This window comes from Centroberyx gerrardi, chromosome 7 (genome assembly GCF_048128805.1).
Source record: "Centroberyx gerrardi isolate f3 chromosome 7, fCenGer3.hap1.cur.20231027, whole genome shotgun sequence".
Taxonomy (NCBI): Eukaryota; Metazoa; Chordata; class Actinopteri; order Beryciformes; family Berycidae; genus Centroberyx; species Centroberyx gerrardi.
The window spans coordinates 2,437,274-2,452,873 of NC_136003.1; the positions used below are offsets into that span (position 1 = coordinate 2,437,274).

Below are 15,600 nucleotides of genomic sequence, written 5' to 3' on the forward strand. Positions count from 1 at the left end.
GCAATACATGTTCATCAAACATTACAAACAGTACATACACATCAAACATAACAAGCGGTCATCAGGTTATGTATGTTTGATCACCTTTAAAGCATGAGTCAAAACTGCGGATCCAAATTTACAGCGAATGACATTATGCAATATTTGCAATTCATGCATGGTGTTCACAGGCTGCTTGTTTTTTAAGCGGTAACACACAGCGTCGATAAACAACGCGTAAATAGTAATTAGATGGAACACATTCATTTTCGAGGAATGTAGGAGCATGTTTTCAACAATTTTACAAAACCTTTCAGATACCGACTTTTCACATAAACGTGATGTTGTTTGTACAAGCAGTTCCCACGGTGTGTACTGAGACTGTGACCGAACAATTTCCGTAATCTCTTCTAGTCTAGTTACTTTAACGTTTTTGCTAGGCCTACCATTTACCTTGTTTTCAACGACTCGAACTATAAGACCCTGTAACTCTGAAATTAAAAAATACTCCTCTACCACTCTAAACACTCTTGTAATATGGCTACCCATCTCTCTGAGAAGATGATGATTCGAGTCCTTGCCAAAACTCGAAAGCTTCTTCCAGTTTTTCAAGCTTGTTTTTGTCTTCTCCGATATGTGAATTGTAAATCTCATTAAGTCTGTCTTCTAAACAGACCTCTGTTTTTAGTTCGTGAAGAAATGTCTCTGTAGCGCCTCGGACTCTGGATTCTGTTACGTTGATGCTGTGTGATTTGAGTAGTCGCTGGATGGAGGGGATAAAACGTTTTGTCCAGAGTCTTTTTATCAACTCGCTGTAGTGGGATAGGTAAAATCCCTCAGGTAGTCCCTGCAGGCATTCGTGATGTTTTTGACTCCCGTGGTCAATTTGACAGCCGTAGCAGATTTCTATTCTATATCTGCGTAAAACCGCTCCCAGCAAACTAACCACCGCGGCTTTCACCGTGTCCAGAAATAGACAGGTCAGCAACCCGTCCGGATCGTCACGATCCCGTAGTGCTACTGGTGATGCTGCTACCGGTGATGGTGCATCAGAATCAGAATCAGAATCAGAAGACGATGAGGAGTTTTCAGTTGCTGAAGAAGGATGATACAGCCCCGGGTTGAGACAGTCACAATTATCCGAACTCCCGGCCTGCGGGGATGGCGGTGGTGTGGGAGGGAGTGACATTGTAGGTTTTTTTCTTCTTCTTCTTCTCTGTGCTCGTATGCCCCAACAAAACCCTATTATAAATGCTAAGAGGGGCGGGGTTGTAGGGTGTAGGGGCGTGTCTAAGAAAAGGAGAGAAATCTTTTCACAAGCACTTGTTCTTTCCAGGAACGGCTGTGTTGGAAGAGAGACGTAATCCTTGAGGCGCTTTCTCCGAACATTATCAACCAGGCATTGACCGGTACGCATAGCGCGCTCTGAAACACCCCACATTTGGAATTAAAGCGCTCGATGACGAACTGTCCAACGGGCTCATCTAGTGCATTCAAATGACAGCTCACCCGGTAATACCATTTAGCGGTAGGTATGTTCTTAGTCTCCCATACAGCTCTGAACGTTTTTTGTATGCCGGGTTCCTCCTCTTGCTCATCGTTGTTGCCGGGCTCCTCCTCTTGCTCATCGTTGTTGCCGGGCTCCTCCTATTGCTCATCGTTGTTGTTGCAGGACTCCTCCTCTTGCTCATCGTTGTTGCCGGCTGGGTTTGGGTCAATGTTTTCCTTATTTTCCTCCTCCTCGTTCACCACTAACGTTGTTTCTTCCGCATCTCTGGCCCACTGACTGGAAATTGAAGCCGCGTTTTTCATTTTGAGGCATTGCGTCACCACGAGATTCATCACTCCCCAGTCGTTGGATGTGAACGTGGTTTTTACCGTGTCGGGACCAAAAGACCCCCCGTTCGGCAGATGATAAAAGCAGAGTTCACTGACGGTGTAATTAAACACATACCCCAGAATTCCGCCCGATCCCAGGCTCCATTCCCCGCGAAGCGGTTCTGAAGGAGGTACCTGTGTCCTACACAAATACATGACACGTTTCTTAGGAGCGTACCACAACGGCGATTCTTGAAACTTAGTCACAGGTACTTTGCAGATGAAACCCCCCGTGTTAGTTCTCTTTGCCATTTTTGCCACTTTGCCACTTTGCCTCTCATGAAACGGAGGGCCTTAAATGCGGTGAGCCGGAGGGGGAGGAGAGGGTGGGTGCGGTGGGGGTCCGGAGTGTGCCTTAGAACTTGAACTTGAAGTTGGGGGGGGGGGGGGGGGTCTGTCTGTTGGGTGTCTGGACTGTGTCTGGTAGCCTTGACCTTTTGACCCTAGTTCCTACGGGGAGGGCGGCAGGGGTTCGCGAACGTTCGCACGCCGGAGGGGGGCGTGTCCCCTGACCTTTGACCTACACCTGTCACATTAATATTCTGATGAAAGCTGGTCTTTATTACTCTCTTAAGTGCATTTTGTCAACAGTAGTCAAACCAACTGTTTATCGCAGTCCTTTAACAGAAATAAGTAACATTTGTAGAGTTTTTGTATGAGTTTTTTTTATTTATTTATTCTTTATATATTAAGAGTAGAGGGGGAAGAATGATAGGTTAATTCAAGCAGGGTCCAGGTGTAATCTGAAGAGATGAAGAGACCTGAAAGATGGGTAGTGATTGAGCCGTTCTGACAGAAGGGGGGAGCTCGTTCCACCATTGTGGTGCCAGGAATGGGATGAGAAGAGGTGGAGGAGCGAGCTGGAGTTTGGAATCCGACCAGTGATTGTAGACCCACAATGCCCTGGGTTTTAATCTATCTCTACTGTGAACTGTGTAATGAAAAGCTGATATCCCCCAAAAAATAATCTATTAAAAAAAGAGGGTCAGTGACACCACCAGCAGGTTAATGATTAAAGAAATTCTGCTGATCACACCTCTCTCACAGATCTCTCTCTCTCTCTCTCTTTCTCCCTCTGTGTCTCTCTCTGTCTCTCTCTCTCTCTCTCTCTCTCTCTCTCTCTCAGAATCACAGACAGCGAGCCAGAGTTAAACCAGGCAGCTTGGTGTTTTGGTGATTGGGTGTTTTGGCTGTCAGTGATGTCAGGGCGCCGTGTTTGTGTGGGTGACTTTGAGGAGGAAGCCAGGAGAGTTCTTCCTAAAGCTGTTTATGACTACTACCGCTCAGGAGCTGACCAGCAACACACACTGGCCAGCAACACCGCTGCCTTCAACAGGTACAACACACACAAACTCACACATGACTATATGAGTAGGCCAGGTTTGCATGCCTACCCTGGACACAAATAGTGAAGTACTATAGTCAGTGTTGCCGTCACTTTGAATCATATCCAAAAGACATACATTAGTATTGGTATTAGATAATAATCCTATCCTCAGTGAAATCCAAAAGATTCTCAAAAAATACTATTTGCTTTGATTAAACAGAAAGATTTCCTCTAAAATTGGTAGACAGCTTCAGGAGACTGAGATACACAAACCTACTATAAACCGCCCAATCGCATGAACTGTTTGGCCACTATTAACAAATTAACTTCCAAAAGTCACGTCTAACTATGTAATTGGCCAGAACTCCATGGCAGTTTGTTCAATTATTGTGAAACTTGTTAGATATGTTAATCTAAATGGTTTAATCCATATGCAAGTTTCACTAAAAATAGCCAAAAGGCCTACCATGACTAAATCATGAATATCCAAGTAAAAGAAAACAGCCAGTGCTATCAGAATAATGTATATCATAATACATTTTGCGCTAAATCACATAGGGCAGAAAAAAGTTAGCTCTGTTGCCCAGTCCCTCCAGGATTTCGCGATTGTGCGATTGCAATAATTAACGCAAATTCAACCAATCCCTGCAAAATCTGTGAGAGCTTGCAATTTTGTCCAATCACCGCAGTATTCCCGCATAAAATGGTCCAGTCAAACTACACATCACCAAACTCACTTCCTTGCTCCTCGGTCTGAGTATGCAGACACTGACAGCCACTTCTCTACCGTGAAGCACATAAGAATAGCTGAAATGTCTGGAAATCACTGTGACAGAGGCTGCTGCATCAAAGTCCATAGCAAGCGCTGAAAGGATTGAATTTATCAGGTTCTCGGTAGTGTCATGAAAATCAGAGACATACAGGCAAGTGTATGTGTGTGTGTCTGTACGACAGACTGTGAGTGAGCAAGAGAGAGAGGGAAAGAAAATAGTCCAGTGGTAAGAAGTTTGGTAAGATTGTAAGAGGGAGAGAGATGCAAGCAAGTGTGTGTGTGTGTGTGTGAGAGAGAGAGAGCGAGAGAGAGAGAAAATCACATTTAAAAAAAAAAAAATCACATTTGTTTTGCAATTTTCACCCATTCCTGCAATTTTATCGCAGAAAAAGCACACAACATATAACAAATTGCGTTGCAATTTTTGAGAAAAGCCGCTGCAAAATCAAACATTTTAGGCCGCAATAATCAGAAAAAAACAAAACAAGGAGGGCACTATCATGGGTGATTTACAGTCGCATCATCATTTACAGTCGCATCATATTTATTTTATCAGCATGTAAACCATCATGGGACATCACTGTAAAACTCTGGGATACATTAGGCCTTGAAATGAAGAATTAATTTACAAAAACCTTATTGAGCAATTAAATGGGTAACACTTTATTTTGACTCTACATGTCAGTTGACTGTCAACAAATTTGTCTCAATGGACAAGTGAAATGTATTCAACCACTACTAAGCCGATAAATTATATATCTGTCTAATGCTAATACAATATTATTTAAAGTCTTACATTAAAGCTGACAGTCTGCACTCTGAACTTGGCGTCATTGCATCATTCCGTGATCAGAAAAATTAGAGTGAAGCCAAAACAGTGTGTCGCTGTCCAAATACATAGTGAGCTTCCTCTATGTGTTGAGTACACGGTCTTATCTTGCATTGTTTCTCCACTACTGTATCTGCATATTTTGTGTATGCAGTTTTGTCACTTATTGACATGTAAATTGTGATGCAGTGGTAAATAAAGCAGTGGGTAAACTATGTCCTCCATTATAACAAAAATCATATATACTTTCAGAAGGAATTATGTTTTTCTTTCCTAAAGAACGATATATAGATATATAATTTAATCAGTTTGATACTGCTTACAATGATGTATACTATGAATTTATGTCTTAAATATTTATGTCAGGCCTAAAAATGTGATTGAACTCTATTCTGAAAATAAAATAGGTAAACTGAGTTTCATTGTATTCCTGCTTGTATCACAGCACTAACAAATCAAATTATTCATTACAATCAGGTCCCCTATTATTCAGTTTTCATGATTTTGTTTTCAAACATACTCAGTCTCAGGATAAGAATAATGTTCTTCTTGATGTTTTTCAAATAAATGGAGTTTAGTTAAAAGTTGAATTGAATTGGTGAAATTGAATGAATTTGAAGGCTAAGTCCTCATAATACTGGACCCTGATTAGCCGACAACAGTAACTTCTTTTTTTCAAATGAAGTAAACCTGCTGAGTGGAAACTTTCCTGTTCAAATGCTGCAAACTGGCCTGCTTGGAAGGATTTCAGTCATTCTTTAGTCATTCTTGAGTCATTCTCAAACTACTCAAACAAAATAAATTTGTAACATTTATGATCCTATATCCTAACATATATGATCCTATATTTTATATCCTATATGTATAGAGGAAAATTTGAATTCCTATGACATAGACCTTTAAAGGAAAAATCCACCCAAAAACACTGTAACACTGTTAAAAAAAACAGCTATTGGTGACATACCTTGAATTTCGAGTCATCATTTTGTTTTTGGGCATGTGGTTTTCTTGTTTTCTGGCCAAATGTAGATGACGTGATGTTACATTGAGACATTTTCTGCTACAATAGAGTTTGATAGCAGAAAATGTTTCACCTATCTAAAACATCAACAAGTAAACGTCGGTTGCACTGAAGTTCAACAGTCATATGGGGAGAAATCTATCACAGAAGAGGCAAAGATTCCAATTTCTCCACCAACAGTAGGCTCAATAGGCCAGAATGCAATGTAGCCACAGACATGTTTTGTTTTGAGTAAGGGCGCGATCACAATGTTCACTAAGTAGTTGGCTACCTAGTTATATTTCTATGCCCATTTGATTGAAAGCGACATGTTCTCTGGGGGTATTCAAAAATGGACAGTAAGTCACAACACTTCAGCACAAAATAACTCCTGGAATGTATTTAACATCACAAATTGATGATGTATAACAGTGGATTAGCGTAAGAGGATTTGAGGGTGGATTTTTCCTTTAAGAAAGATGTTTCTGTAATCAATATTGCTTATTTCTCCCTGTTTGCAATTGATATGACTGTAAATCACACCTGCATGTGTGTGTGTGTGTGTGTGTGTGTGTGTGTGTTTGTGTGTAGGTGGTATCTTCTCCCTCGGGTGCTGAGGGATGTGTTGAAAGTGGACCTATCTGTCCCTCTGCTGGGCCAGACGCTAAGCATGCCACTCTGTGTTGGAGCGACAGCCATGCAAAGGATGGCTCACCCTGAAGGAGAAACAGCTACCGCCAGAGGTAGACAAACAGGCGGAGTGAGACAGCTACCATCAGAGGTAGACAGACAGACAGACAGACAGACAGACAGACAGACAGACACAGAGACAGACAGCTACCACCACATGGCATTGATACACGTCCTGGGTGATTGGAGTGCAAAAACACATAAAACCCAGGTGTGAATGCTACTGTGCCAATGTTACACCCTCAACAAAGTATTAAGCTCACTTATAATGAATAGGTCCAACAAACAATACGCAAAACCTAAATTAATGGTGGCAGTTCAACAAGTATCTAATGAAAATATCACAGGCTCTTAGACACATCAGCACAATGAAATGCTGGTCCTGCTAGACAGCCAACTGTCAATGAATCTTTATCTTTCAGTACAAGATCTACACATTTTGTTGATGCTACTGTATAAATCTGTATAAATTATGTGTGCAAATGTCAAAAATATAAAAACAAGAATACACAATTAATATTTCCCAACATTTTATTCTTTACATTTCAGCAGAATGTCTCAGCAGACAGAAGAAGTTGAAGAAACCATGATTCACATTCACACTTTTCCTTTAGCTCTCTCTCCGTGTTAAAAGACATCAGCTCATTCAGACATCATTGTTTAATTTTGTTTAACTTTTACATGATTTATTATTATGTCTCTCCTTGATTCTTTTAATACTGATTCATTGTTGTAAAGTGTACTGAGACACCCTGGTGTGATATTGCACTTTAAATAAACTTTGACTTGACTTTACTTGATAAGAGCATCATCTTAAGTTCGAATGTGTTCCTACCCAGCATGCCAAGCAGCGGGGACAGGGATGATGCTGAGCTCCTGGGCCACCTCAACAATAGAGGAAGTGATGTCAGCGATGACTTCTTCACAGGGCGATGCAGGTATCCTATGGCTGCAGCTTTATATCTATAAAGATAGAGAGCTCACGCTGTCATTGGTCCACCGGGCTGAGGAGGCGGGTTATAAGGCTATCTTTGTTACCGTGGATACGCCATACCTGGGGAGGAGGTGGGATGACGTGCGCAACTGCTTTAAACTTCCCTCACACCTGAGGTAGGAACCAAAATAACACTGACAACAGAAGAAAACACAAACACATCCTAAATCCTAATGCCAACACTTACCTCTGTGTGTGTGTGTGTGTGTGTGTGCGCGCTCGTGCGTGTGTGTGTGCGCGTGTATGTGTGTCCAGTATGTCTAACTTCTCAACAGCCTCACTGGCTTTCTCTGAGGGCAACTATGGCAGTGATAGTGGATTGGCAGTTTATGTTGCCAAGGCGATAGACCCCACCCTCTGCTGGGACGATATCACCTGGTTGAAGAAACACACACACCTACCAGTGATTGTCAAAGGAATACACACACACACACACACACACACGGACACATACATACACACACAGACGTATTGGATGCCTGACCTTAAGGGCTTCCAGGAGGCAGTCAAGTGCTCCTTGACTCAATTTTAGGTTTATGTGATTATAGTTAGAAATTATTATTATTTCTATTATCTTATTTGAAAGATGTGTCATTCTAATTGTTAATTTGTGAATGACTTCATAGGGGGTCCCAAATAACTTGTTCATACTAAATACTTGTTCATTACTTATTCAGAACATTACTTGTAGCAGATATTGGGCTAATACCAGGGGTATCAAATTAGATTTTTATTATTATTTTCGAAATAATAATATATGATACTATAAGCCACACATAGCAAATTGATTTTCTGTGTTGAATCTTTAAAATGGTGACAAAATTTTATATGTTACTAATCTCTGTTTCATGAGCCCAAACTAATGGCATGAGTCTATATATTTATGTAAAGTTCAGTACTGGGTATTGTTTGGTTATCATGTACTTGCAATAATAATAATAATAATAATAAGCTTAGTACATGGAATCAGTATCAGCAGTTTTATCAGTGCATCTCCAGCATTTTAGATTTCAGTTAAGAAGAATTAAGAATTCTAAGAATTCTTAAGAATTAAGAATTCTCTGTGCATGGAAACACACCCACTGAAAACTTTACGAATATTATAATAATAATTATATTATATAATTATATTATGTAATAATATAAGCCTAATAATATAAACATTTCATAATTTTAGAGCCAGTGTAGAATTCATCAACACATCCTGGTTTTACCAACCTGACCTTTTCTGATTCAAGATTGAACCTGTTCAGAAGCACTCAACTCTGGTTAATCTCTGTGTGTGTGTGTGTATGTGTGTGCGTGTGTGTGTGTGCATGCATGTGTGGTCAGGTGAGGATGCCATCCAGGCTGTGAACTATGGTGTCGATGGTATCCTGGTGTCCAATCACGGTGCTCGACAGCTGGACGGGGTTCCTGCCACGGTGTGTGTGTGTGTCAGTTGTTTGATAGGCCCTTTTCACACCGTCATGGTAACAGCTTCCATGTTGAGAAACTGGTGCATCTCAACTTCCTGTGGCAACTTTCTTTTTTGCGACAACAAAAACAATAAAATTGTATTGGATACTAGCACTAGATACATAACATTATGTAAATGAGGTGATGACTGAAGCTAAAACTCACCTTCATAATCAAAGAGGTAAGTTTAGGTGAAGAACTTGTAGCCTTTCTCTAGTTTAGATTCAGGAGTCAATGAAAACAGGTCAGCAAGTCTTTGTACTTCACCAATGTTAATGTTGGGCAGGTTGTGGAGTGATTAGTGAAGGTCATAGCTGGCAACAGGAAGTTGTAATGCACAAGTTTCTCAACGCGGAAGCTGTTACCATGACGATGTGAAAAGGGCTTATAGTAAGTCTTATCAATCCAAACCGCCAAGTCCAACCAGTGGAATCTGTAGCTGTCTGAAATCCATTGAAATACTGAGGTAATTCATACTATGTTTGAAACACAAGCATAGATATTCTAAAACACTGTAGTCTGATTTTCGTGAAAAGCTTCCGAGTGAATGTATGGATATGGATTTTCTAACAATTGTACTAGGCCTACTAACTGGAGTTCGACCAATATATCAATTTGACGACATATTGGGCCGATATTGTCCTTTTATTAGATACAAGATATCAGCCAGTGTCATCCACCTCTGAAAACCTGACATGAAATTTGATTTTAACACTAAACACAATGGGCCTCATTTATCAAGCGATTTCGAAACGGATTTGTTCGTAAATCCTTCAAATCCATATTTACACATGAAAATCAAGATTTATCAAAGTTTTCGGATGTCTGAATTGTTCGTACATCTGAGCGAAATTTGAGTCAAATTTACACCTGACTCAGAGCAAGTGTAAAACGTGTGTAAACTCCACAGTCTTTTACATTTAATTGATCAGTAACATACCCCTACTTTTTTCTCAAATTATTACATAGCATTAAAGGCATAAAGAAAGCAATATTTTAAAGAAACGAACTTAATTTGTTGTCGATGATCAATGTCCTTTTATTCTGTAGTTAGACTACTTAAATGGCTAAAATGCTGCAAAATCCCAGATAATCTGGACTCAGAGGAAAGTGGGGGGAGACATTTTCTTACCAGTCAACCCACAATCCAAAGAGGTCTTCCTCCTTGAGCCCGTGCGCTGGTGAATAGTTTCAGTGCTGGGCATGATGTCACTGTCCCCATCTGTGGGACAATGCCAGGCTCCAGGCTCCAGGCTCCAGGCTCCAGGCTCCAGGCTCCAGGCTCAAGAACTGGTACTACTCTTCAATTTGTGGCGACAAACTTGTTGACTGTCCACACATCGGCCGAGTTTCCCTGGTCACTCAGTTCTACAAGAAATTAATTACCTCTTTTTATAGATGCACTGGAGCCTCAGTATTTACAATGCAATTTATCTGTCACAATAAAAATGGGCCTAATGTGTGTGTGTGTGTGTGTGTGTGTAGGTGTGTGTGTGTGCACGTGTGCATGTAGCTGGATGTGTTGGAGGAGGTGGTGAGTGCAGTGCAGGGTCGCTGTGAGGTCTATATGGATGGAGGAGTGAGACAAGGGACAGACGTCCTGAAGGCTTTAGCTCTGGGAGCCAAGGCTGTCTTCATAGGACGGCCAGTACTGTGGGGCTTGGCCTGTCAGGTGAGATACTGGACTAATACGCTGAAAGCTGGAAGTGCGGCCGCAGCAGAGAAGAGTGTTTCATCCCTCTTAATCGATACACTGTTCGCCCTATTTGTCTTCTCCGCAAGTGATGAATGGAAATTTAAAGTGGTTATTGGTGACATTTTCATATAAATAAATGCCAGTTTTGCTACTTCCTTAGTGAGGAGGTGTGTCTAGGTATGATGCTGTCTTTTAGACGCTGTCATTGGTCCATCAGGAAAAACCTCAGCATGCCTCTTTTAGTCATTCAGAATGAAATTGAGAAACACACAATTTACTCTATTTTGAAGTGTGGTTTACTTATAATGTCAAAAACGATTTTGACAAAATGTTTGAAAAGCCTAACCTTTTAATACTTGCGTGGCACTCACAGCCTAATACATGACACCTTTATTTGTGTGGACACAGTAATGTTATCATGACTTGTCAATTCAATTCAATTCAAATGAGCTTTATTGGTATAAATACTTCAGTATGTGTTGCCAAAGCAAAACAGTGACAAACAATAAAAGTAACAATAATAACAATAAAAATGATTGAACAATAGAGAATTGCAATTATTCAGTCACACAAAGCAAAATATAAAGTATTAGTAGTTAGGTCAGTTGTCTCTCCTGTCTCAGGTTTTCACAGGATTTTATATAAATGGCAGCTAGAGTGGCACACTCACTTTTTTCTCCAATGATATACTGGAGTTTTTTGTCAGGGGGGGAGTTTTTCAAAATTACATACATTTTGGAATTTGGAGAAATATGTCTCTCTAACATTTTAATATCTAGCGCAGTTCAGAAGGAAGTGCAGCTCTGTCTCCACCTCTGTCTGTGAGCAGAGTGAACACAGCTGCTCCTCTCTGGGTTGTAATTATTAGAGGGTATTGGTATAATTCTGCCCTGCATCCAGAGTTTGGGGCATTTCTGTGCACACCAAGTATTGATTTGCAGAACTCTGCATGCAGGGTCTCAACTGGATGTTTCTCTCAAATTTCAAAGTCTCGTTTTGTTTTTGGTCCCCATATTTCACTGCCATATAATGCTATGGGTTCAATTATTGATTTGAAAATTTTGAGCCAGGTCCGAATTGGTATGTCGAATTGGATTTTTCTTTTTATGGCATAGAATGCCCTTCTTGCTTTCTCTTTCAGTGCATTCACAGCCTTATTGAGGTTTCCTGTATAACTTAAGATAATGCCTAAGTAATTATAATAGCCCCTCCAAGTTATTTTCCTGAGAACTGGATCTTTTTTGGAAAATCATTACTTTTGTTTTGTTCAAATTGACTTGTCTATCAAGTTGACGTTAAGACATGGTGAAAATGTCTCAAGACAGACTGATTCATACAATTGCTGGCCTTTATTATAGGAATAGAGTTGTTGAACAAGAGTAGATTGTCACAGATGCGGACCATCAGTATACATATTATACACATATCATATACATATTCGATACAGTGTTATTGAGCTGAATGGGAGACGTGAGTGCATCTCTAATTAGATCAGCAACAAACATTATCCCTGCACAAAGTCATCTATAGAGTTTAACTAACTCACTGTCATTCAGTGTTTGGAGAACATTTCTCCTGCCTCTGGTTCTTTCAGCCATTTTCTCCTTTGCTTAAGAAACTCCTCAGCCTCCTAAACGTCGTCCTCTCTTCTCTTAACAGTTTTTCACCTTAGGAGCTCTCTTAAGGCCTAAGATGCTTCTTGAATAGCTTTTATCTTTACTAGGATTTCGTCTTACTTTTAAGGGGAAATTCTTCAAAACGGTCATAATTCTAAAAAATTTCTTGAGGGCATAAACAAAAGGATGACAGCGGATTGTCTGTAGCATATGCAAGAACTATCTACTAACTAAACTGCTTTCACCATACCCTCTGTAAACCATACACTGAATGACTAGCATAGCAATTTAGGTACACCAAACTAACCACTAGGGGGAGCCAAACACAATGCAATATACTGTAGCACAATTATACAAACGTGTGTGTGTTTGTGTCCAGGGGGACAAGGGAGTCTCTGAGGTTCTGGAGCTTCTGAGAGAAGAGCTGCGACTGGCTATGGCCCTGGCAGGTAACACACACACACACACACACACTAGTTGTGAAAATAAGCCTGAAGCTGTCATGGTCTGCCCTCTTGGTCCTAGCCCTTGTGCCTGCCCTTGGTCTTTCCTCCCTTCCCTGTTCTCCTGGCTCCCAGCTCAGCTGCCTGCAATCAGCTCATCACCGGTCTGCTCGTCTGCTCACCTGCTTCCTATCATCACCACCAGTATATCTACCCCGGCTTGCCTTCCATCCGGCGCCAGATTGTTCCACCAACTCCGTGGATTTCCCAGTGAGTCTCTCCGCCTGCCCACGCCACACCTGCCAGTCTCTCAGCTTTCCTGCCTGTCCGCCTGCCCGCCACACATCTACCCGAGCTCCAGCCAGCCTGTTCGCTCGCCTGCTAACCCGCCAGCTCATCTGCTTGTCAGCCAGCCCAGTCCGGATCATCTCCTCTACTCCGACCTGCTGCCTTCATCCTACTACACCCAATTCCAACCTCCAATAAACCTTTTTCCTTTCTCTCCTACCAACTGTCCGTGTCTGCATTTGGGTCCACAAGAACAGCCCCCTAACAGAACAATCTGGCCAGTATGAACCCAGCAGACATACAGAAAGAGGTAAAGGAAATTTTGTTTGCTGTGGAGCGATTCGCTGCCTACCGCCAAGAGACCTCCAGCGTTAAGCAGAAGAATGCGGCTTTTTCTTTGGCTCTTCGCACTCTCTCCTCCAAGCCGTGGCTGCTGGAACTACTGCCTAATCTAAAAGAGATTGTGAACTCTTACACTGCGGATTCTGTTTCGGCTCCGGCTGGTTCCCTGCCTGTGTCTCCTGCTCCTGATTTACCATGCCTTTTGCCTGGCTCTCCTACGTCCCCGGCTGCCTATCTAGTAGCCTCATGTGCTGGGCCTGCTAGTCACCAGCTAGTCTCTTTGCCTCCTAGCCTTCAGCCTGCTTCACAGCCTGCTAACCACCAGCATGATAGACTGCACAACACCTGCATCCTAGACTCCAGCCTGCATCTCGCCCTGAGTCTCAGCCTGCTCCCCAGCGCACTCAAGCCCCTAGCCTCTCATGTCCCGGCAGTGGAAGAAAGCTCCGGGGGTTTCAGCCCCTTTCCCTGTCCGCTTGCCTGTCTCGCCTGCGCTCTCAGTCTCCAGCGCACTCAAGCCCCAACCCTCTCGTGTCCTGGCAGTGGAAGAAAGCTCCGGGGGGTTTCAGCCCCTTTCCCTGCCTGCTTACTTAGCCCGTCAAGCAGCCTTGTCTGCTAGCAACCGGCCAGCTAGCCATCAGCCCAAGCCTAGGCCGCAGCCATTACCACAAGTGCACGGTTCCCCAAAATTGCACTTGTGCGTCAATACATACTCGTCTGCCAATGCAGCTGCTTCAGCAGCAGTCTTCACCTTTTGATCGCTGATATAAGTAGCAATGATCTCGGGTATAGAGTTTTTAAATTGCTCCAGAATTATCAGATCATATAACTCATCAAAACCATTAACGTCCAACGCGGAACACCAATGAGTAAAATTAGCTGTCAAATCACGTGCAAATTCAAGGTGCGTCTGTTTCTCCCCTTTCCTCCAAGTCCAAAACCGCTGGCGGTAAGCTTCGGGAACTAACTCATAAGCCTTCAACACAGCTGACTTGACCACCGAATACTTCTGACTGTCAACAGAAGTCAAACATGAGTAGGCCTCCTGCACCCTACCCGTTAATACACATTGTAACATTAAAGTGCAAGCAGATTTTGGCCAATTTCGGCCAAGGCGAGGTACCATCAAACCTCACAGCCCCATCAATTGCTAGTTTCCCATTCTTGATCAAATCAAGCTTGTACTGCTGTAATTCAATTTCGCTTGTTCAGTTTGTTGCCGCATCCTTTCCACTGCCAACTGTTCTTCAATTTCAGCTTGTTTATTTTTATTTATTTTATTTCTCCTTTATTTAACCAGGTGAGTCCCATTGAGATGTTCATCTCTTTTGCAAGGAAGCCCTGGCCAAGAGAGAGGCAACAGATGTTACAAACATACAACACAAAACCACAATATAAAATTACAAGGAATACATACAAATATACAAATTACACAGTATACAATCTCAAACAGCTACAAACTTCAGTTTTTAAAGACTGCAACAGACTTTTAAAATCACCCAGAGGGATGAAGTGATCCAGGTTTGCATCTTTCTGGAGCTGATTCCAGGACCATGGAGCATAATAACTAAAAGCCATCTTCCCAAATTCTGTGGAAGGGCGAGGGACAGTGAAAAGTAGTAAATTCTTAGAACACAAGTTATAAGAACTTGTGATACGATTGAAAAGGCGATTTAAATAGCCAGGGAGTTGCCCTGATGGCTTTGTAGATAAAAATGTGCCAATGAAGCCATCTGTGGTAATATAATGAGGTTAGACCTGCCCTTTCATACAAGTGACAATGATGAGTGAGTGATTTAGCATTCAGAATGAAACGTAAAGCTCCATGATAAACTGTCTATAGCCTGAAGTGAGGTAGCAGAGGCATGCATATAAAGAATATCACCATAATCAATCATAGGGTGAAATGTAGCTATGACAAGTCTTTTCCTTGTAGCAAAATTAAAACATGTCTTGTTTCTAAAATAGAAACCCAGTTTAATCTTGAGTTTTTTAACAAGGTTGTCTATGTGTGTTTTAAACGTAAGCTTTGCATCAAGCCAGACTCCAAGGTATTTATAAGATGACACTTGGTCAATACACTTCCCATCAAGGGTTGAGATGTTGGGAACAACAAGCTGGGAGTGTGATCTAGAAAAATACATAAATTTCATTTTCGCATCCAGAATTTAGGACCAATTTGAGATTGTTAAAATCAGCCTGAATGGAATTAAAAGATTCTTGGAGGTCCTGGACAGCGCTAGACAGAGAGGCAGCACAAGAGTAAACAATTGTGTCATCTGCGTACA

General features: G+C 41.7%; 1 protein-coding gene across 1 annotated transcript; it reads left to right on the forward strand.

The window, feature by feature from the left end:
• The first annotated feature begins 3,056 nt into the window (after positions 1-3,056).
• LOC139928977 (2-Hydroxyacid oxidase 1-like) lies at positions 3,057-13,168 on the forward strand. The gene is made up of 8 exons (XM_078284385.1): positions 3,057-3,193; positions 6,377-6,528; positions 7,315-7,585; positions 7,725-7,894; positions 8,799-8,893; positions 10,441-10,599; positions 12,619-12,688; positions 12,924-13,168. Exons 1-8 carry the CDS (start codon positions 3,057-3,059, stop codon positions 13,166-13,168), a joined length of 1,299 nt encoding a protein of 432 aa, XP_078140511.1.
• The last annotated feature ends 2,432 nt before the right edge of the window (positions 13,169-15,600 follow it).